At 47.2% G+C, this 21,867-nt stretch overlaps 2 protein-coding genes and 2 non-coding genes across 4 annotated transcripts; 2 read left to right on the top strand and 2 right to left on the bottom strand.

The window, feature by feature from the left end:
* Positions 1 to 2,478: 2,478 nt before the first annotated feature.
* On the bottom strand, positions 2,479 to 2,697 carry LOC122091543. The gene has a single exon (XM_042661558.1). It carries the CDS (start codon positions 2,695 to 2,697, stop codon positions 2,479 to 2,481), a length of 219 nt encoding a protein of 72 aa, XP_042517492.1.
* A 338-nt stretch (positions 2,698 to 3,035) lies between these two features.
* On the top strand, positions 3,036 to 5,685 carry LOC122091031 (probable cytochrome c biosynthesis protein). Its single transcript, XM_042660840.1, is given in 3 exon segments — positions 3,036 to 3,094; positions 3,201 to 3,234; positions 3,236 to 5,685. Coding segments are annotated over 3 exon segments (465 nt in total). The 3' UTR covers positions 3,608 to 5,685.
* A 12,257-nt stretch (positions 5,686 to 17,942) lies between these two features.
* On the top strand, positions 17,943 to 18,015 carry TRNAK-UUU. Its single transcript has one exon. It is a non-coding gene; the product is annotated as a tRNA-Lys (tRNA).
* Positions 18,016 to 20,367: 2,352 nt separating this feature from the next.
* On the bottom strand, positions 20,368 to 20,441 carry TRNAW-CCA. The gene has a single exon. It is a non-coding gene; the product is annotated as a tRNA-Trp (tRNA).
* Between the last annotated feature and the right edge of the window lie 1,426 nt (positions 20,442 to 21,867).

Raw genomic sequence — 21,867 nt, 5'->3', positions numbered from 1 at the left:
CGGTGATCGCTTGAACATGAATCTCTTCTTTCCCCAAGCTGTGCCACTTCTGCCACCGCGCCGCTCAGCTGCGACGCTTGCGCCTCCTTGTCCTCTATCTGCTCCTTTTGGTTTTCTCGCGCTGTTGTGTTGTCCCGTTGTAGAGGCACTAGTTCCCTTCGTCATCCTGCAAGATGTTTTCAACCCTGCTCACGGTTCGATAACTCGCTCTGAAACCACTTTGTAACGGACAAAGAGTTTTGACAGCTAGCCCGTGCGGCACCCGCGCGCCCTCCTGCAACACAACGAGTCAGCCTTACGCAACACCAGGGTTTCTCACAACGCACCACACCCACGCACCCCGGCAGGTCGAGTTTTTTTTTGGCCTGCACCAGAAAGAATTTTTCTTCTTCGATAGGCGGAGCTTCATCGAGCAAGAAATGCATTATTGGTCGACTGAAGATGGGTGCCTCGATTCAATAAAACAAAGGACAAGGGGGTTGTGGCCACTTTTGACCCCTCCTGCAGCTGATGCGTCTAGTTGACTATCCTCCGATTCCCGCCTAACAAGGTTCAAATTTAGTTAGTTTGAGATGATTTATTGAGCAACAGATGTCCGGATTGGCTAGGAGGCTTACCGACCTCTCCTCTAACACTGACTTGAACTACGGCCTCAAAATAGATAGCAATGACCAATCAATATGTCCCGGCCTGCTGATTGGTCCACCCCACAACATTAGGCACCAGCCATTTCAGAGCTATTTGTTCGTAGTAAGCCATCCAATTCATCTGGAACAGGCATTGACTCTCGAAAGTCCTGTTTCCCCCGTTTAAGGCAGGTCAGGGAGAATGAAATGCTCTCCTCCTTTCTTGCTTGCTTCCTATAAAGAGCCGGAAACAGATCCCTTGCTTAGCAAGTTCTTTTCCTACGATCAGCTCGACCACCGTTGCCTTGACTCTGTTAGGGGCGCAGTAGTTTTCTTGCTTAGCACGCGCATCCGTTTTCTTGCTTGCGCGGTAGCGCAGTAGTTTGATTGCTGGGCCCGTTCTTTCTAATTCAACAAACAAAAGAGGGGCGAAGCGCCCGTTTGAAGTGGCGAAGGTTAGACCTGAGAAAGTACGAAAGAAAGTACGCCCACGGAGCGGTTACGAAGTCACTTAGTCTTTCTATAAAGAAAGGGAGGCCCACGGAGCGGTTACGAAGTAAGGTCAGCTGGTTAAGGAAAGCTCAGGTTATGAAATCGCTTAGCCGTTAATTCATTTTTAAATTTTTAAAGTAGTAGTGAGGCGTCGGTACGGAGTTGCGTCAGCTGTGGATATAGACTAGGCTAAGGGACGGACTTCATCTCTTCTATTCTCTTCACTTACACCTTACACTTCCGCTGAGTCTAACGAGGCTCAGGTGCGGAGCCTTCCACTGTGGACCGAGACTACGCAAAGGTAGAACACCAGCAAGATACGGCCAAAAAGCCGCGTCAGCGCTCAAGCATGCGAAGAAAGCCCCAACTCTAAACCTTTTAAGGGCTAACGCGCGCCCCCCTATGAGTAAGTAATAGTAAGGCCTTTTCTTTGTGATCTACGACCACCCTCCGTGTGCCCTTTATTAGTAAGGGGCAAGCACTTGGGCGGAGTAAAGCGGATCGTAGAGCACCGTTGCGCTAACGCGCGCGCTGTAGTTTTTCAGCTAGGGTAGGGGAGACAAGGTTACGCGCTGGGTAGCGCAGCGCATCTGTTTCGGGTACAGAGGCGACGAGGGGTGCTAAACCGGCCACCCAACCCAGCAGGGCAGGGGCGGGCCGGCCATAGGTTCGAATCCTGCCACCTTTCTTGTGGATCATCCTGTGGTTACCGGATGATGGGAATAACAAAGCAGAAATTTTTAAATGAGCACGAAATGTCAATAAATGAATTGTCTCATTATTCGTTATTTCCGGGTCTTTTCGTTGCATTCACTTACAACAAGAAACAACCACTAGCGTTTGGTGCAGCACCTGCATTTTGGTGCATTCTTCTTCCTTTCCTTGGTCTTTCGTTCCGTCATATTCCTAATAACTTATCCAATTACAACGTATTAACCGCTAATGCACCTTTCTTTTATCAAATCTCAGGGACATGGTCTAATCATGAGGGTAGTATTTTATCATGGTGTCGGATCCCAAGTTTTTATGGATTCCTTCTTCGTTACCGGGGTCGACCCCAAAGCCATAATGTCTCAAAACGAGGAGGCCATAGAGAAACTCTTTTTTGTTCCTTTGTCTCGAACTTCGTGAAGAACTCCATTCTATCTCTCCCTCGTTACGAACAAAAAAGTGGGGCTGCGCCCCAGTTGTACACTCCCTTCGTTCTACGAACCCTTGTTGATTCTGAACTTCGTTCGCGAAGGAACCGGACTTTTGACGGGCCAGCCCTTTTTTATGCGCCGCTTTACCCTGGAAGGAAAATGAGCTTTGCTCCTCTGGGCGCTAGGCGCTCCCGTGGTTCGCGAGAAGGAAAAAGGACTCATCTTTTGTTGCATCTGGCACGAGATGAAAAAGAGAGAGCTTCGTCTATCGATGAACAGCGGATTGACGGAGCTCTTGGCATTGCTTTGTTTTTCTCTCCTTTCCTATCAGCGAGTTCCGATCCTTTTGTTCGAAATTTCTTCGTTCGTACCGAACCGTTTGCAGAATCAAATCCTGTTCCACAAGATCCTATATCAGCTATACATCCTCCTCGCATTTATGCCGGAGACGTCGCCAGTGCTATGGGCTTTGGCTTATGTAGATCAAAAATGATGAATGGGATTGTGGCACTCCACTCGCCGCCAATGCGGAAGGATGCCGCCGAAAAGAATGGAACGCTGCTTCGCTCTGCTGGATGCGTCGGATCCCGTATAACAAGCGAGCTCTTTACCCTCAAATTCAAACATGTGGGCGCAAAATGCTATCCTGCTCTATTGTTGCGTAGCAATAGAAGCCTGCTCATGCTGCTTCGGCGGCGCTTTTTCGCCTTCTCTTCGCTCTGGACAGGAGCGCTAATGGACACGGGGAGGGAGCAGGCGAAGCGTGTCGTTCGTAATGGAAAGAAAGATACCACTACTTCGCCTCTTTGTTGGACCGCCGGCGCGAACACAGTGGTCTCTGACCAGGACCAGGAACCAATTCGAATTTGGATCTTGACATGTCGGTGGTTTTTAACCGTAGGCATCTCGCCAGGAAGTTGGTGGGCTCATCATGAATTAGGTCGGGGTGGCTGGTGGTTTCGGGATCCCGTAGAAAATGCTTCTTTTATGCCTCGGGTATTAGCCACAGCTCGTATTCATTCAGTAATTCTACCCCTTCTGAATTCTTGGACCTCGCTTCTTAATATTGTGACTCTTCCATGCTGTGTCTCAGGAACCTCTTCAATACGGTCCGGATTGCTAGCTCCCGTTCATAGTTTTGCTACAGATGATACACGAGGAATCTTTTTATGGCGGTTCTTCCTTCTAATGACCGGCATATCTATGATTCTTTTCTCCCAGATGAAGCAGCAGGCATCGGTCCGTAGAACCTATAAAAAAGAGATGGTTGTGGCGCGAAGTACTCTTGTGCACCTACGTCACTCGGCTCGCGCGCAACCCCGCCCCGTTATGTTATGGAAGAATTGAGCTTATTGCTGGGCTGGTTATTCAGAGCCAGCAATTGGCTGCCGGATTTCGTCCCGTCCGTAGCGCTTCGGGGGTCACTGTGGCGTGGCTGAATGTAGAGCAGTCCGCTCCTACAGCGTTTTATCTTTAGATTCTTTTTCACTTCGGAAGATGGTCAAGGTAGCTTGCTTCCAAGCCACTGCACTAGATGCGCATGTAGTCGTAGTAGTCGGCCCAGAATGCCTCTGTTCTATACTATACTATACTACTTCGTATGAATGGGGAATTACGTCGCTCTTTGATCTGCAGAATAAGGCCTACGAGCTCTCTGTTTTATGGCAGAGATCTCTCCACACCAAGGAACCGAATCACAATGGATCGAAGCCCTCCTTTTCCTTCCAATTAGTGAGATTCCCCGGTGTGGCCGGCCCCGACTACATGGGAACAGATCCTTCTTCCTCGGAATCGAGACTTTTTACCATTTCCACTGACGAGCTTTCTCGCGAGCTCTTTCTTCTCGGGAACATCTCGAAATCGAGCGGGCAGCAAGAATAAGAATCAACCTATCCTTAATCTGAACTTAAGTAGACGTCGGCCTTCTAGAAGCGAAGCTTCCCAGCCGCCTGCCTCCTTGTGTGGAAATGCTTTTCATGATCTCCAGCTCTTTCCCACCAGCTCGTTCTCCACTAGGCATCTAGGCGAACCCGCCGGGTGAACTCAACGTAAAGAAAGTCAGTGAGTGCTTACTAATAGCGAAAGGCTAACATCTCTCCGTCAGAAGGCGAACATCAGGTAACTTCGTGCTGTAAGACGACAGGTTGGTAATGAAAGGCAATGTACTAAGAAAGCGCAACTCTACTCTATTAGGCCGAGCGAGAAAGAAAGGTTGCCTTAGACGTAAAGGGGCGGGTAAGAAAGAGAGGTGAAGTGACTAGCTTAGTGACTGTATTCAATCTAAAAGGTTGGCTAAGTGACCGTCAGTGCTGTTACCTTATAGTAAGAAAGCGGTCTTTCAGTCTTTAACAGTTGCTTCAAAAGTCAATTCAAGGTTTCCTTTTTTTTTTTAGTATTAGCTGTCATTGATAGAGCGTTTCGGCGGGAAATCGCTAAGTTGGTTAGAGTCCTGGTCCGTCACGCCAGAAGTCGCGGGTTCGAACCCCTCCTGGTGGAATAAGTCGAAGTTGCGGGATCCTGGGTACAACGAGACCGCAACTACGGAAGGAAGGAAATGGGAGCGAGACCACCCTAAGATGATGTTATGAAGGAGAGCTCGCGGCGATTCTATTCTGTGTTGGAAGGGCGCCAGAATTGACGATCTATTCGATTCTATAGATCAAAGGGGTTTTCGGCCTATCTACCTCTTCTCGGGAGCGAGGCCAAAGCCGAGCAAAAGATATAGATATCCAGATAGCTAAATAAGCCTAGGGAGGCACATGCAAATGTAGCTGAACCAACCCGAAGATGAATGGAGGTATGACCCACCTCATCAAACAGGGCTTGATATGCTATCCATTGGGGTGGTCCCCCGTGACTCACTCAAGTGAAGAGAGAGAAGATAGGGTAGGTTGCTCTGAAGGTAGAATAACAAAAGAGAGACTACTTATGTTATGGATTTACATTAACATGAACGGGACCCTAGCGAGTTCAGTGCGTAAGCCCCTTTAGAGATAGGGTCGTTAGAGAAGAGCTCGTTCTTCAATTTTGAGATCTTTAGATTCGTAAGATCATGATAGAGTCTCCGCGCGCTAGCGCGCTACAACTAGCAGAGCAGCCAGCTGAAAAACTACAGCGCGCGTACTCTTCTGGATAGCTTTTATGGACAATCACAATTGTATCGGTCCGGCACGAGCGGAATAGTATGGGACAGGTTCATGGAATGACCCGGCTAGGAATCCAATTTATAACGTTACTTCAACTCACCATCCAACTATTCCAGTATGCCCATTGGAAATATCCTTACGCCCTGTTGAAAAAATTCTTATTATTGAGGTGGAATGAATGCTGCTGCTTTCGGCCCCATAAAATCGCCTAATGTTGCGCATCGGATCAGTTAGGTGCCGGGCAGGCGGGGGGTGGGGCATAGGAACCAGCAAAAGGAATGTTCAGCTCGGGAGCCAGCGATCTCCTTTGCACCAACTAACGGGTGGCCCAAATCTATGTTTTTAGTAAAAACTACTTTAGGAAGTGGGAAAATGCCTCCTCAAACCCCCTATACCTTCCCCCATTCCTTGGATATGAACTCATTCTTCCCCTTTTGTTTCTGTTTTCCGTGGATCCGTCCCTTCCATCGGAAGAAGAGGAGCGCTACTCGACCAACGGCCGAGGAGCAGACATCGGGGCCGCCCCAATGAACGTCACGTAGATTCCCGGAAGGGAAGTTGTTAAGAAATTCAACTTCTTTATTCTAGCGTTTACTCGAATTAGACATCTTTTTCTCCATCTTCAACCCCTATCACTGTTGAAACTATTTTCGACCCCCAACCCTGCAAACTACGGCTTGAAAGCCCCAGCGGAAAAACTACGTAGTAAGTGTCTTTTCTCTGGCACGCTTCTCAGTAACAGCTGACGCAGCTACGAGGGAGCGCTTGAAGAAAGGAGTACGAGCTTGCCATCCTTTTATAATATAGTAGTGTGGATATCCTTTATTGCTGGAATATCAAAATCATATCTCTTTCACACTTTATCGCACTCCTACTTCGTGATTCTGTCTGAAAATGAGGTCACAGGTCCTATTTATAGGCGATCAGCGACCCACCAACAACCTTAGCCATCAATCACAAGTCACCACGTGTCAATAAAACACTGGTTAATGACTAAGTGGAAGTGCGGGGCGATCAATCCATATGACAGCTGTCCCCCCTCATCTGAGCAGAATCTGTTACATAAAAAACTCATACACGTGGAAAGGAATCAAACAAAATCAAACAAATACAAACCCACAAGCATCAACCTCTTTCTCGTGCCTATTGACGGTTATCTTCTGGTGGCGACAATAAATGACTCACTCACGACTTTCATTACAAATCACATTCCTTTTAAATACTACAGGAAATCTCTCTTTCGAATAAGCCTTGTCGGCAGGCATGAACTAGTTAGGTGTCGACCAGCACCCCCTACACTCTCTCTTAGGCTTCTCGCTCGGTATAGCTGTCGACTCGACTAGTATATAAGCGAACACATCCTTTCGGCCTATATAAGTGCGTCTCCAATCGGTACTAGAGGGATCAAATGGGGGCTTTCTATCATTCAGTCAAAAAACTTCTATCTAACATCGCGAATCGGTCCCTCTCAGGGGAAAAGCTATCTATCAATGGGCAGACGCTGCCTCCGTGTGTATTGCGTGTTTGCTCCAATCCGGGTCAACGAAGCCCGTGCGGGCTCCCTTTCCTGCCGCCGAAAGAACCTGTGCCTTTGCCGCTGGTGCTATTTCAATGGATTATGGCTAAATGTTAACTATTGTCTCTCAAATAGGAAGGGATTCCGGGATTATGAAGTTCTAACGGGATTTGCCTTTGCTTGTGTCTCCACCTGTGCCTATGCCTATGCCAGTGATGGCTTTCGAAATGATGGGTCTACTGCGTAGGGATCCGTATCAGGTCGGGATGCCGCTGTTAGTGTGGTACCTCTAGGGCTGGCTGCTCTCGACCCCGGTAAACGAATGCTCTTCGAATTGGTACCTAAACCCTAGTTAGTTCCTGCCACCTATGCAGCTTCCCCTGCTGGTAGGTGATCAACGGAGACTAGTGCTTTTGCTGCTGTCTCTTCCACAGCAGCCTCTGCTGCTTTGTTCGGATGCTCCAACGTGTGCTTCAACCGGCGTATACAAGATCAATTTCAATTGAAAAAGACTGAAAATGGAATTGAAATTGCCGAAACCCCATGCCAACATTTCATTCAATGTTTGGCCGTCCAGCGAATGCTCGTTCTGTTGTCATACGGAATCGGAAGCCCTTCTCTAATAGGGCTGATCCGTCGGAAAGAAGACAGAACGAAAACATCGTCAAATTATGCACTAACTTGATGGAATGCATATATGAGGAACCATGACATTTCTGGGTTGTCACGGAAGAAGTTGAAAACTCTAATTCGCAAGGCTCCGATAGGACATTGGTAATGAGGAGGACTAGTGGATTCGATGACAGTGCGCCAGGGAAAGGGCCAAGAAAAACAATAATACACCATTGGGTTCCACAAGCAAGCTATTATTCTGGGGATCTCCATTGAGGAGCATCAAACCCTAATGAAAGATCTCGGGGGTTTACATGAGTACATCCGGAGGGAGTTCAAGTTATTCAGGGAAAAAAAACACCAGCCCCTGTCAGTTCATAAATGGAAAGAATAGATCTTCACGGAAGAGGAAATCGTTTCATCCGTTCCTACTATTGACTCCTATGATCAGGTCCCCCTTACTCCATAGGGCCGAGATAGATGAGTTGGAAGGATCTGCCTAAGCCAACACCGGGATATAGTGGTTGAAAGAAGGTGAATCCGTATCTGCTCTATCGAATGCTGCTACAAATGGTGATGATTCTGTCGATTCATCTTCTGCTGATGCTGGGGAACAAGGAGGGCCTAGCTACCTTGTCATTGGTGGATATCTGGAGAAGGGAGATGTACGCGGGCCATCACCAGGCGGGCTCTACTATGAAATCTTCGGAAGGTGGGGATGATTCCATTTCAAACTATGAGCGAGCGGAAAAAGAAAGAATAGTAACTTGGTCCCGGGCATCTACCATATTACCAAGAATGATCGGCCATACAATTGCTATTCATAATGGAAAGGAACATTTGCCTTTTTATATAACAGATCGTATGGTAAATGAAGGAAAGCACGATCAAGGCCCGGATAACAGAAAAAGAAATCCTTTCATAAGGAGCGAAGCGAATTTCAAGCTGAGAAATTCAAAGAAAGTCTAATGGCAGTGTTTAGAACAACGAGTTCTATGATTGCGATGGACTGTCGTCATCGCACGAATGAATGAGAAGGAAGACCAAGAGTCCAGTGACATGATGGTTGCCATGATTTTAGAAGCCTTCGTTGTCGAGAACGAGGTAGAGTGGTGAACTGATTCGAGTGTGATGAGTCACATCACCAGTAACAGAAATGCCTTTCAGACCTTCGAATTAGTGGGGGTTGGCATGAATTTCTTTATGGGCAACTTTTCGACTTCAAAAGTGGTTGGAAAGGGAACCGTCAAGCTGAAGTTCACCTCCGGGAAGGTGATTACACTTTAGAATGTTCTTCACATGCCATACATCCACAAGAACCTGGTTTCCAGATCTCTCTTGTCCAAGCACGGCTTGTTGATGGTCTTCGAGTCTGAAAAATGGATTCTGACCAAGAATGGTGTATTCGTTGAGAAGGGCTATTCTGGAAAAGGCTTGGTTAAGCCAAATGTTGATTAAAGTGATATTACATCATGCCTTAGATATGCCTATGAGAACTAGGGATGAGGCTCAACAAGCTCTGGTGCAGAATTGCCTATACCTGAAAAGACCATCAGATTGGACAGAGGAATAGAGTATATCAAGATCAAGTTTGCAGTGAAGATCATGAGATGATCAAGTCCATGCGGATAGGTTCGGGTTTAACAGAACATATGTGGGTTGAAGAACTGCTTTCAGCGAGTTTTTTTATCTTCCGAGTCCCACCAAGCAACGGATTAAGCGCTAGCTGATCTACGACCAAAGAAGCAACGGCTGAGCCCCTATTTGAGTAAGGCGCGCGAAAGCCGCTGATCTACGACCACCCTGGGTAAGGCTTTTCTTGCTAGGTCGAAACATTGTTCGTGGCCCGCAGCCCGGATCATTCTATTGGGGCGACGGCTATCCAATCTCACCGGCATTTCAACGGTGGAAGTCATGGTTTAGTTGTCTATCTGTGGGTCCGACCTTAGTACCCACGCTGGCTCTGTCCCGGTGCATATCGGGGTCTGTTTGGAGAGATTTCGGGTCAAGGTGACGCTAGCCGGAGATTTCGGTCGAATTCTACACGTTGCTTCAACCTGTTCTGTACTCCAGAACGAGTCATAGTTTTCGCCCGGGACCGACCTGCCTTGCCAGCAAGAGAGTGGGAATCTTCCAAGATGACCACGTGGACGCGCCCGAAACACGGCTTTTTCCGCTGAACTTCGTGCTTACAGCACCTTGCCTTACGGAAGAAAGTGAAATTCCCCTGATACAATCAATATATTTCCCTTTCATTTCGGTAGGCTTCGCCCGTTGCTAAAGGTGCGCAGCACTCCGAATCACGCTTCGGTCTTCTCTTCTTGACGAGAAGAGAAAGACCTCAGCTTGCTTACCAAGAAAAGAATCTTTCTCGTTAAGCGAAGCGTACCTTGAACTTGAACCGTTGACTTGACTTTATCCCCATCAACTGGCTTGCCTTCCCGATCGTCTAAGAATTGACTTGAGAATTGGGCTTCGCCGCACCCCGTTAAATGCTTCGCACCTTTGGCAACGGCCGATTCCACCCCGTATATTGTGGGCCCTGTCCTCGTTGTTTATGCTATCTAAAGCAGCTCAGACCGATTTTGTCTACTAAGCCTTCGCTTCATTTCTAATGACTCGAGCTCGGACAACTCGGTAAACTGAACCTGGGAAAGGAACCGTGAGCTTGGCTTGAGCTTGTCCCTGAGAAAGCCCCTTTCGCTTGAACTGTTCTTTTCTTAGCTTTTCACCTTTCGCTTTCGCTTGAGTCAAAATCATCCGATCTACAATCGTCAAATCGATCGGTCAGAAACTGGCCTCTATGAGCTTTTTTTCTTTTCCTATTCAAATAAATTCTAAAAAGACGTTTAAGCATGCCAAAACCTCCTTACCAAGAATCTAAGGTTTTAGTTTCAGTTACGGAACCGAACCCTGCTTCTACTACTACTAATTACTAATGCACGGACTTGAATGCACTCCCTTGAAGCGAAGCACGAAACGGACTTTGCACTCCTTTTCACGCTACGCACTCCGAATCCACTCTATCAGTGCACTCCCTTTCACATTTTCATAGGGTGCTCCCTTCCGCCACCCGATTGAAAGACTCCGCGTTAACAAGGAAGATTCGATTCCCCGCTTTCAGATGGGTGTATCGATCCGTGGTCCTCGATCTCGTCCTCCAATCGGCATAACAACTTCTTTCTCCCTATAGTCCACCGCTTCCTCAAACACGGATAGGCGAGACTGAAAAGCTCGAGATTGACTGATTGAATCACTTTGTTGGATCAGTAGTGTAACCAGGGGCATCGGATTGCATTCTCAGCTTCCATCCCGCCTTCACCTATGGTACTACCTTAGCTACGCTACCGGTGGTGGTACCTCCGCCTATGCTTCCCTTTATATGCTTTAGCTACTAAAGGGAAAGACCCGCCCCTGCTGAAAGCCCGAGACCAAGACAAGACCAATGAGTATACCCATACCACTGCCTTACCGCCGGTTGAATGACGGACCAATACCTGAGTCGTTGAGGAAGGCCCGGCCCCTATCGTTGAAATCCGCTTCCCTTCGCTTCCCTGGAGGGCCGCCTTACCCATCACTCCTTCTGCCACTGTGCAGTCAGTCCATTCTGTTTGGCCCACCCCTTTAGTGTTGATACGCTAAAGCGATCAAGGTTGACCTTGACTTCTTTATACGCGTCAGCGAGAAAAGGTGAAGCATATAAAGGCCCTCGCTGACCCTAGAAGAACTCAATGGCTTGCTGAGTTCTCTGAGCAAGAAAGAATCCAGATGAGAGACGAATGGCTGCAATTAAGGCGTCTAACTGAGGATCAAACCTCGCTGTTAGACTACGTCTATGGCCAATCAGAAGAAAGCAAAGAGGCAGATACCCCTCCTACTCATCATATCAACAATGCCTCCAGCCAAAATCAGAGCCGTGCTTCTTCAGAAGAAATGACTGAAGTCCCAGATTTCAACAAGGGTTCCATAAAGAAGGACAGCCAAGGAAGAGAATGCACTATGCTCGATGCTGATTGTCAGAAGGAACCTCTCGTAGATTAAAATGCATACTTGAAGGTCTCTTTCGAAGATTTTGTGCTTTATAGCAGGCAAAAGATGGAAATCAGGGTCACAGCTGCTGCCCCATTCCCTCTCAACAATTTGTCTGCGGCGAATCTAGACATCCGAATCCTAGACGGCGGTATAAACGAAGAAGACGCGCCGGGACAAAAACCCACTCTTCGAGAGAATGGCCTGCCAGAACTTGAAGACGGTGACACCTTCGTCATCTCGTACACTAAAGAAAGGCGAAGCCAGATAGATCGGATGTGAAAAGCACCAACATAGAAGCCCTATCGTCCGGTGCTCCGACTGAGAGTTCGGAGGATCCTCTGAGCAAAAGCATTTCGGTTCCAGAAGAGAACTTTCATTCTCAAGAAGACGAATCGTCAAGGGCTGCCATTAGCCAAGAAAAGGTGTCTATCAGGCTCTGTTAAGACCAGATGCCTTGTGAGTTGGAGACCCTTTGAAGTGATTCTGACTCCGGATAAACTATCATCGAAGGAAAGGAGCCTCTGAATGATCCTGTGCCTCCATTAGAGCTAAAGCGCCGGGTCTCGGTATCAGATGTCTCTCTGAGACGACGGAGGAGCCGAGTAGAACACTGTTGACTGAGAAAAACGGACAGCCTAAGGCCTCTAAAGAATCTCAAAATTCTTTGTCTCTATTTAGAGACAAAGCACAAGATCATATTCAAAGATGTCATCTTGAGACAACTAAAGTGCCATACGGAACATCTTTCGATGACACCAAGACTGTTTAAGAGGCTGAATGGTTTCATACCACTCAGAGATCTCATGAAGTTCCTGATCGACAGAGCGCCGTCGAAGAAAAGCCCAATGCCGTTAATACACAACCCTGTGTCGACCCATCAAGAAAGATTTTCGCGAGCGATGAACGAGTCAATATCGTTCCAGAACATTTGCATTCTATAAAAGCTGACGGAGGCGCTGTCAAGCCCTGTTGTGAAAACCCTGTTGTGAAAGCTCTGTTCTAGAGGCCAAGCCCTTGAACTGACTATGACAGAGTCAGGATTTGACGGCCAAAAGACATGGCTATAGTCCTATCCACAAGAGACTACCCGTTTTTGTCTTGACAACGATCAGTCTGTTTCTGGAAGTTGCACTAACAGCTTGCAATCTGAAATGCCTATGGAAAGCCGGGATCATTCATGAAGAAGCCGGCAAAGAAGGTTGGAGTCACCATTTGACTCAAATCCCTAAGAGTAGACTGACTGAGCTCACTTCAGATAAAAAGAAACGATTGTTGAAAGCAATCATGTCATGGTACCAGGATTTCTAAACTGGAGACCCAGGTTTGGAATCTCGTAATCACTTGTCCGACTTCATGGCAGTCGATCCTCTTCCTCATTGGAATAGTGAGTTAGGGACACAAGATGAACCTTCGTGGTTACTTTGAAAAGCTAAGCCTCTATATGCTGAAAGCGTATAGACGCGCTACCTTTATATTATATGCTTTTTCTAAGGTTTAGCTCCATCTATCGCTTAACAGCGCCTTGCTCCGCCCTCCTTGCCCCGTTCTTTGCTATAAGGAATTTGTTTGTCCGCGATTATTCGCATGCTTACCTAAAAGCAAAAGGCCGGCCAGAGCGCAATGTCTATAAAAAAAAGTAAGCCTGAGTTTGTTGAAAGGCGAACAGCCCCCCTCCGAAGGAAGCCGGCATTGGATAGTCCGCGGGGTAGCTTAAGCCACCCACTGGTTAGTTAGGTGGTGGCGCATTCGGCATTCTATAAGCTTCGCCAGAAGGGCTTTGCTTCCCCCGCCAGAATAGAATGCCTCCTAGAAGCGATTAGTCACAACAACTATCCTTTCATTGCAGGCAATAAACCCAAGCCCCACTCTCGATATAAATTCAAGTAAGGCCTGACGGAGGGAGCCTCCCTACCCAAATAGGATCCCCTACAAGAAAAGGACCTATACGAGTCCCAATGAGTTCCTCTTCCTCGGATTCATCTTGTTTTATCCAGACTGGTCGCCTACTTAAGTACGCAAGCCTTTGGCACTTCATTGAAGTAGGGCGAGCAGCCGGGTAGTGGATTTTTTAGAAAGAGTGTTTCTTTCGTTTTAAGAGAAAATGGACTTCTCCGTGTGTATGGAATGCAGGGTGGTCGTAGATCACCGCGTAGCGCGTAGCATAGCGAATGTTGAAAGCTCTGCGTAGCGTTATGATTCTTAATGAACCTTTAGTAGTCAATTGTAGAAGTAGAATAAGCAGCTCCTCTCTGTTTCGGTGTAGAGCGGTGGCTTGTGTAGCGATCTGGCTGGAGCTCTTTCAATACGCCGCCTCCGCCGGATTATTCAATGAATGAATGCGTTGTTGATAAAGAGCATAGCGGGCGGGGGCTTCCTGATCCGCTTTCGGCCTTCCCCATCTGTTCCCACGCACGGATTCTGCCACTGAGAATCTTTCCGGCCGGCGTCTGGATTCCTTCTGCTTTCGTGCGTGCTGATGCTTTCTTCCATAGGGTGGCGTAATATCCCTTCCAACATATTGCCAGGGGCTGGGCTCACTCACTTTCTTTCTATAGAAAAGGGTTCGATCATAAGCTTCTGTGATCGGAGCCAGCATCTCAAGGAGCCATAAGCCATCAAAAGCTTATTTGAGGGTATCCCTTCTTAGATGCACCACTGTGATAAGATCGCATAAGCGTCTCCTAGCCTAGGGATCGAAGCTTCTGTTTCTATGAGAATCCCGCCCAGATGAAAGATCATACGCGCTGCCCTCGAGTTGCTTCATGAAAAATAGGATATGCATGCCATAGAAGCCCCCTATTGACGTAAAGGGAGGGCGAGGGGTAAAAGCCGTTGGTTGAAGGCGCAGGTAATGAATGGGCTTGTTCTGGCATGAGAAAGAAGGAGTCTCCAAAAGCGAGAGTGGTCTACGATCAGCTCGACCGCAGGGTGGTCTACGATCAGTTGAGATCCTTAACAGAAAGGCTATGCATAGAAGCCACTTAGTAAAGAGGGAAGCCATTGAACAGAAGGCGTGGTCATTAATGAGCAGGAAATAGGCTTTTGTGACAAGAAGCTTTATAGTTAGACCGGATGTTTTCTTCAAAGGAAAGAAAGGCTATGTACATAGAAGCCGGGTAAGCAGGTAACGGGAAAGCATTTGTGTAGTAGAAAATGAATAAGGAGCTGGCTTTCCAGAAAGTAAGTGGTCTTTATGAGAAAGGGTGTAATTCACTACTATAAACGACAATAACAAGTTGGGGCCGATGTTTGATAAGAATGCTGCTTATTGATAGCCCAGCCGGTTTTGAAAACCTTTCTCTATCACTGACTGGTATAGCTCTATTGGCGAAAGCTTAGCTCTGCTCTGTTCAAGTGATTCTGTCAAAGCCACAGAAGGGGCGGGCTGATGAATGAATGTGAATAGCACCATGAGAAGGATTATGATCGTTAGAATGCCACAACAAGATCTTAATCTTTCCCTTTCCTATATATATAGTAAAAAACTAACCCGCAAGCCCCACATTGAACTAGGCTTCAAGGCTTAGCCTCATTATGCGCCTCTTTGTCATTCATAGAACTTACTCCCATTTTCTGTTCTGGTTCTGGACCTACCCGGCCCGGGGAGCAGCCGTCTAAGTGCCGTGCAGCTTTGCTTGGCCTGGGCTGAAGCTCCATGGTGAAGCTTAGTCTTCGGTCGGAAGAGAAGGTATGTGTGCCCATTGACAGGCCCGGTTTCTGATGAAGAGAACGTAGATGGCTCAGATCGGGATCGGAAGGGTTGGTTTGTCAGGCCCTGAATGAAACTTACCCTTTCATTAGTGATCTTTCCTTTCTTCGATCGTTCCCGACCGCTTGTGCTTTCGATAGATCTACCAGTCCTTCTGTTCTGGAAAAACGCTTTGCGGTCCGAAGCTCAACAACCGGGTGGTGTCCTACCGATTATGGATGGGAGGCAGGCAAGCACAAACAAGCGCTTCCCCGCACGAACGAATGCGAGTAGGAGCCTGGGCCCCACACACACGAGTAGGGGGGGGCGCTGCCCGGAGAACCGCACACAATGATAGGGGAGCGGCTCTATGAGTGGGAATCAGAGTTTCGAGCCCTACGGGCTCCCTCTAAATCTTTGACACTTTTCTTGGAAAAAAGGGGGCACCACAAACAAGGAAGGAGTTTTATGCTTCCGAGATTCAATCACATATTATTTATTATAAACGAAATGAAAAGCCCTATATTCTTCCTTCGCCGGCCGGCGGCTGAGAGAAGTATACTACATGAGTAGTATACTGAATTCATTCATTATAGTTTTTTGCGATCCCATATTTCTTTATTTATATATATAGGATGGAGTAATGGGTGTTTAGGATGCGTTGCAAAGATGTGTGGTTTAGTGGTCTTTTGTTATGAACGGGACAGGGACGGTTGCTATCAGAACTGAATGGGCTTCCCCGCGGGGGCGATCCAGAAAAGAAGACCTAGATCTGGTTTGGTCAAAACAATGTGGTGGCCGAAGGGATGAATAGCTCATCAAAATCGTTATTCTTTCCCTTTCTTCAGTAGAATCCCCGGTCCCAAACGACTGCGGGTAGCCGCCAAGAAGAATGAATTCCCGAAGGGGTCCAATAAGACTTCCTTTCGAGTAATACAGGGACGGACTGAGACTCCTAACTCCCGATGCAGGAGCAGGGTGGTCGTAGATCAGGGAGGAGGGTTTCGAAACGCATTGAACCTCCCAATCGAATGAATCGTAACATTCGTAATGATCAACTTTACGGAGCCCTATCGCTCGGTTAGATAAGAGAGGTCCACCCCAGAACAAAAACCACTATCTAATGCTATAGAAGCACGCACTTCTTCGTCCACAACAGCAGGTGGCCTCCGGGCAGCCTGGCTAGCCGGTCCAGTTCTCCAGTCAATACCTGCCAAAGAAAGAATGTACAATTTGTTGTATCAATGATATTACCAATCAACGAACTGCTAGTTGGAGAGGGGGGTCCATTACGTGTTAGCTACCTCTAGAATAGCCAGACATTCTTGGCCAGGTTTCAGAATGGAAGAGAAGTCATGGAAGGAACTGAATTGGCCACGCACGATGAATGGATGGACAAGAATAAGGCGAAGACTATGAGTCTTCGATATTCATTTATACTTTGAATTCGGAAGAATATGAAATGCTCCCGCTCTGCATGGCAGGCGAGGTAGGATAGAGAAGAGGGTTGCCTAGATAGATGTTCTCTATAGGTATGCTATAAGTAGCTAACAGAATGCAATGCCTCCTTCTAGTGGCGGTCGGTCGAGCTGATTTACAATCAGCCTGATTTACAACCAGCCTGTGGTCGAGCTGATCGTAGACCACCGTTGCGCTAACGCCCCGTTATATAGGGTGGTCGTAGATCAGCTTTTCTTGCTGGGGCGGAAGGACTTTCTTCTTCGCCTTCTATAAAGAAAGTAGCTTGTCTTTGTTGTTCTGGCTTTCGCTCCTGGAGTTGATTCTTTCAACATGCTGATACTTTCTGTTTCGTCGAGCCCCGAGCTTGTGGTCCTCCTTTGAGTGTGGGTTCAATTGGATGAATCTGTCAAGTCAAGGTCAACGTACGTAGCAGCAAGGATGGTGCATCGCCTATTTCTCGTTCTCGCTCGGGAGCCAAAACGAACACGCCTGCTACCTACTGTACTGGACCTTCGACCAGGCATTCTACCCTTGTCGAATCGGAACCAACCACTGCATTGCGCTCGAACAGTTGAGCGGCCGCCGGCCAGCAACTTCCGTGCACAGATATAGATTCATTCTTCGTACCTGGTTCAGCAGCACAACCCTTCGCGGGTTGGTAAGACGGAATTGGACAAAGAAAAGAGAGTGCTCGACCGGAACAACGGCCACCGTAATTACATAGATAACTGCTCCTCTCGGTCGAACCGTATGGCGGCTAGAAAGAAAGACGACCTCACCTTCTCGTAGATGGTGTCAGTGAGAGCTACTTTAGTATCCCCCGTTGACCTTCTTTTGTAGATAGAATCTTCAATGAGTGGAAACAAGCACCCTTAGACGTAAAGGCGCTACTTAGCCCAACTCTAAACCAAGAAGAAAGTCCTTCCGCCCCTATTTGAGTAAGGCGCGCGCAACCTAGTTGCGCGCTCCCGCGTCAAAGCATGCTAACGCACAACGGTGGTCTACGATCAGCTCGACCACCGGGAGAGAGTGGTCGTAGATCAGCTAGCTCAGCCGTTGCTTCTTTGGTCGTAGATCAGCTAGCGCGCTCTGGAGTTGCTTGGTTCTTCGCTTGCTCTGCAGTACGAGCCTCATACAGAGCCGCGCCCCTTTAATATGATGAGAAGAAGAGGGGCCGCCCTCTTTTCTTTTCCGCACCAATCCTTAAAAACTACTACATCTTTTTTTGGGTGTATAGCTCAGTTGGTAGAGCATTGGGCTTTTAACCTAATGGTCGCAGGTTCAAGTCCTGCTATACCCAAACCTACCTTACACTCTACTATGAGTAAGGCTGGCTTGAAAGCCTCGTTCAAAGATCACTCTTTGGCCTTTAGACTCGCTTCGGCGACTTCGCTCGTTGGGTGAGGTAAGGAGTAGTATCAGAGTGGCTCGGTCATCGATAGGCCTCTCCTTATTCATTCTATAGGGCGGGGCTGCGGACCAACAATCCAGCAAACTACGGCCCTACTACCTAACGCGCAACGGCCCTACTACAACACAAAGGGCGCCTTTTGGCGCTATGGAGTTGCTTGGTTGTCTAAGGCCGTTGCTGCTTCTCCAAGAAAGATGCAATAGCCTGTAGTAGACCTCCGATCATCCTGGCTCCCTGCCCAATCAGCGTCAGCATATGCTAATAATCGAAGAGAAGACGTGGAGGAAAGAAGGAGACCCGGCCCCATACCACTGACTATTGATCGACTAAAGTAATAATCTCTATCTGTGTCCCAACCCATAAGGCTCTTTCTTTGGCCAGACTCGATGACTATCCCGGTTGGGCATTTTTTAGTGAGGAGAGCGAGACAAGCTACCTTTAGCTCATTACCTGATTTTGTATCGAACTTAAGATCAGACTGAACGGTGGTCACGCTTTCCGGTCTACCGTGACCCTCCGCCCACAAGAAGCGGATAACGTAATCTCGTTCCATTGTTGGTGGTCCTTGATCTTCCCTCCTGCTTCCGCAGTGTCGATTACTAAAGCTATTCCCTGGTGCATGCATTTGAATCGCGAATTGTTTCGTGATACCGATTGTCAGCGTAGTGTGTATTTGATGTATGGGCCCTTTCAACCAGCGTATGTACGCTTTTGGGTACGGGATTGCGCTTCTACCTCGCTTTTGTTTGGTAGTGGACCACTACGTGGACCCTAGTTTCCGCCGTCTTTCGCTAAATCCTGGCCGGCCTTCACCCCCTCGAGGGTCTGTTCCTTCAGGTCGATCTCTTTTTGCGATGTCTACTTGTTCTGGTATTTTCGTACCTTCCTCACCATGCCCTATGTTTATTTTGACGATTTTTCGGATCTACTTTGCAATACCATTCTCCGATCTCGCCCTCACCATAGATACGGATTAATTTGTGCGTACTCATCTCCCCCACAGCAGAGGCGTCAGCCCAGCCTGCATGTGCCTATTTTAGACGTTTTTCTTCGTCTAACTACGGTTCTAAAGTTCTAGCTCTCGTACTTCATTCATTCCTTTTATTGGTTTTCATTGTCCTTTATCTTTCCGAAAAAAGATATACCAAGCAATGATCCCACATCTTCTTCTGTTCACCAGGTTGAGAGTGTTCGACCAGTGCATCTCTTCTATTCCGACTTTCAATTCGATAGGGAAAGCCTAATAGAATACAAACGATGGTTGCTCGCAGCCAGGATCCCTGAACTGGCTCTCTCATCCTTAGTTGTCGGATCTAGTGGCATGTCTACCCCTCCGTGGAAGACCATTCATTTTTGGCTTTTTCTGGCTCTTTCTGATCTCATCCGTATTCCTCTCGATGTGGCGCCCGATTTTTTGAATGAAGTTACACGACACAGTTCAACATTACTTTACTCAAGAGTTGCTCAATGAATCTGTTGATTCGGAATCACGGGATGGGTAGATGTCACAGATGATGAATCAATCTTTTTTTTTTCTACCTCTGTCACTCTTTCTTTGTTAGTGCCGTCTATAATGATAATGACTGATGAATCAAAAACTTTCAATTGGAACAACTTCTGTCAATTGGTATTTTTTTTTATCCTCGTATCTTGCAAAAATGGAAACCCACGGAGCGGTAAGTGTTTTATAAACATATGTAGAAAAAGAACGTATCTCATTTAGCTCCTTCATGCCTACTAACACTAGTTATTTCGGTTTTCTACTGGCGGCTTCAACTATAACCCCAGCTCTATTTATTGGTCTGAGCAAGATACGACTTATTCGAAATTCATTGAATGAACAATTCATAAAAATCCATGTTTCTGTGAGATTCCAGGTATTCTATAGTTCCTTCCCGCGTCAATTGCCAATTCAATTCTTGGTCATTGAGATTCATGGGCGATTCGGATGTTTATTTAGGTTTGGAACCCTCTCTTTTTTCCCCTTTCAAACAAATCGAAATGATTGAAGTTTTTCTATTTGGAATCGTGTTAGATCTACTTCTTATTATTTTGATTGGATTATTTCGTCACTGCATATTTACAATATAGACGCGGTGATCAGTTGGACCTTTGATTAATTAACATCTCTTTTTTTGATTGACCTCCTCCTTTCTTTAATCCGCAGGAGGGCGTTTAGGCAGGTTGCTGTTCAAGTTAGTGAAGTTATTTCATTGTAATTCGACCTAACAAGAACGGAATCACGCTCTGTAGGATTTGAACCTACGACATTGGGTTTTGGAGACCCACGTTCTACCGAACTGAACTAAGAGCGCTTTCTTATCACAATAGATAAGAATAAAACTGTAAAGAAAAGGATTCTTTTTTCCCAAAACACCTTGCATGCATTGCCTATCATAAAATGATAGATTATTTATGTCCAATTTGTTTTGACCTCAATTGATCCATCGTTACTGCCCAGAGGAGAAGTAATAGGTAGGGATGACAGGATTTGAACCCGTGAAATTTTTTACCCAAAACAAAGGCGCTACCAAGCTGCGCTAAATCCCTTTTTTATTTTTTACAGTGTTATTGTAGAGAATCCCTGCCCTGTTTTCCACATCGGCAATGCACCTCCATCGATATACAATATCTTTCTCTTGCCATTTCTTCTTTTTGGTCTCATATTTCTTTATTTATATACTCATCATCATCCCGCCGCTCCTACCAACGATAATAGAAGTTTCGAGGGTTTCCCGATAGAAAAATTTGCATGCGAGAGAGATCCCAATTCCGTGTATCCGGTGTTGCAAGCCCTGCCGCCTGCTTCCACCCAGCAAACTCCGGAGCGAAGAAAAGAAGAAACTCCATGAGCGAACAAGCAACGGATGAGCCCCAGCAAGAAAACCAAAACTCAACAGGGGCGCCAGCGGTAAATCAGCTCGACCACCGGGGGAGAGTGGTCTACGATCAGCAGCAAGAAAAGGTTGGTCGTAGATCACTAACGCGCAACGGTGCTCTACGATCAGCTTACTCTCCATTGGGCACAGAAGCCTTGTCTTTGTTGTTCTGGCGCGCTAGCGCGCTCTGGAGTTGCTTGGTTGAGTAAGGCGCGCAAGCCGCTGATCTACGACCACCCTGGGTAAGGCTTTTCTTGCTGCTAGCGCGGCGCGTTAGCGCAGTAGTTTTCTTGCTCCCTGAGCGCTAGCTGATCTACGACCACCCTTGCTTGCCCAGTGGTTCTGATCTCGCTTGCCTGGTTCTTCTCTTGTCCTGTTCACTCGCTTGTCTAGTTCCGACAACGTACAGAGCTCTTGGACTCCGCAGTCCGGCGATTACCGATGAGAAAGCGCTCTTACACTTTCAAGCCTAAGGCCAAGACCAATGAGACCATCTCTTTGTAGGGCCTGTCCCTTTTTCTTGCTTGACCTAAAATTTCTCTTTATCTTAGCTGTAAGGCGAGGTAAGAGCGCTATTACCCCTCATTCTTGCGTCTTGGTCTATGTCTAGCAATAACATCTCTACCTGGCTATTACTACCTATCCATCTCGCTTGCCGGCAGGGGCCCTTTAGGGCCTGTAGTGCCGTGGAAAAAGCGGTCGTGTAAGAAGGACCGGTTGAAGTACATCAGTCATGGCTTTGGAGATTCCGACAAGAGTGGACCTAGTAGCGTATAAACGAGGCATAGGTTGATCCAGTCGATTCCGATCCTCTTCTTTCAGGCTTGGTCGAAGCATTCGTTGAAGAAAATTTCTCACGAAT

The sequence above is a fragment of the Macadamia integrifolia genome, chromosome 10 (assembly GCF_013358625.1).
Source record: "Macadamia integrifolia cultivar HAES 741 chromosome 10, SCU_Mint_v3, whole genome shotgun sequence".
In the NCBI taxonomy this organism is placed as follows: Eukaryota; Viridiplantae; Streptophyta; class Magnoliopsida; order Proteales; family Proteaceae; genus Macadamia; species Macadamia integrifolia.
This window is presented reverse-complemented; position numbering and strand designations above follow the sequence as displayed.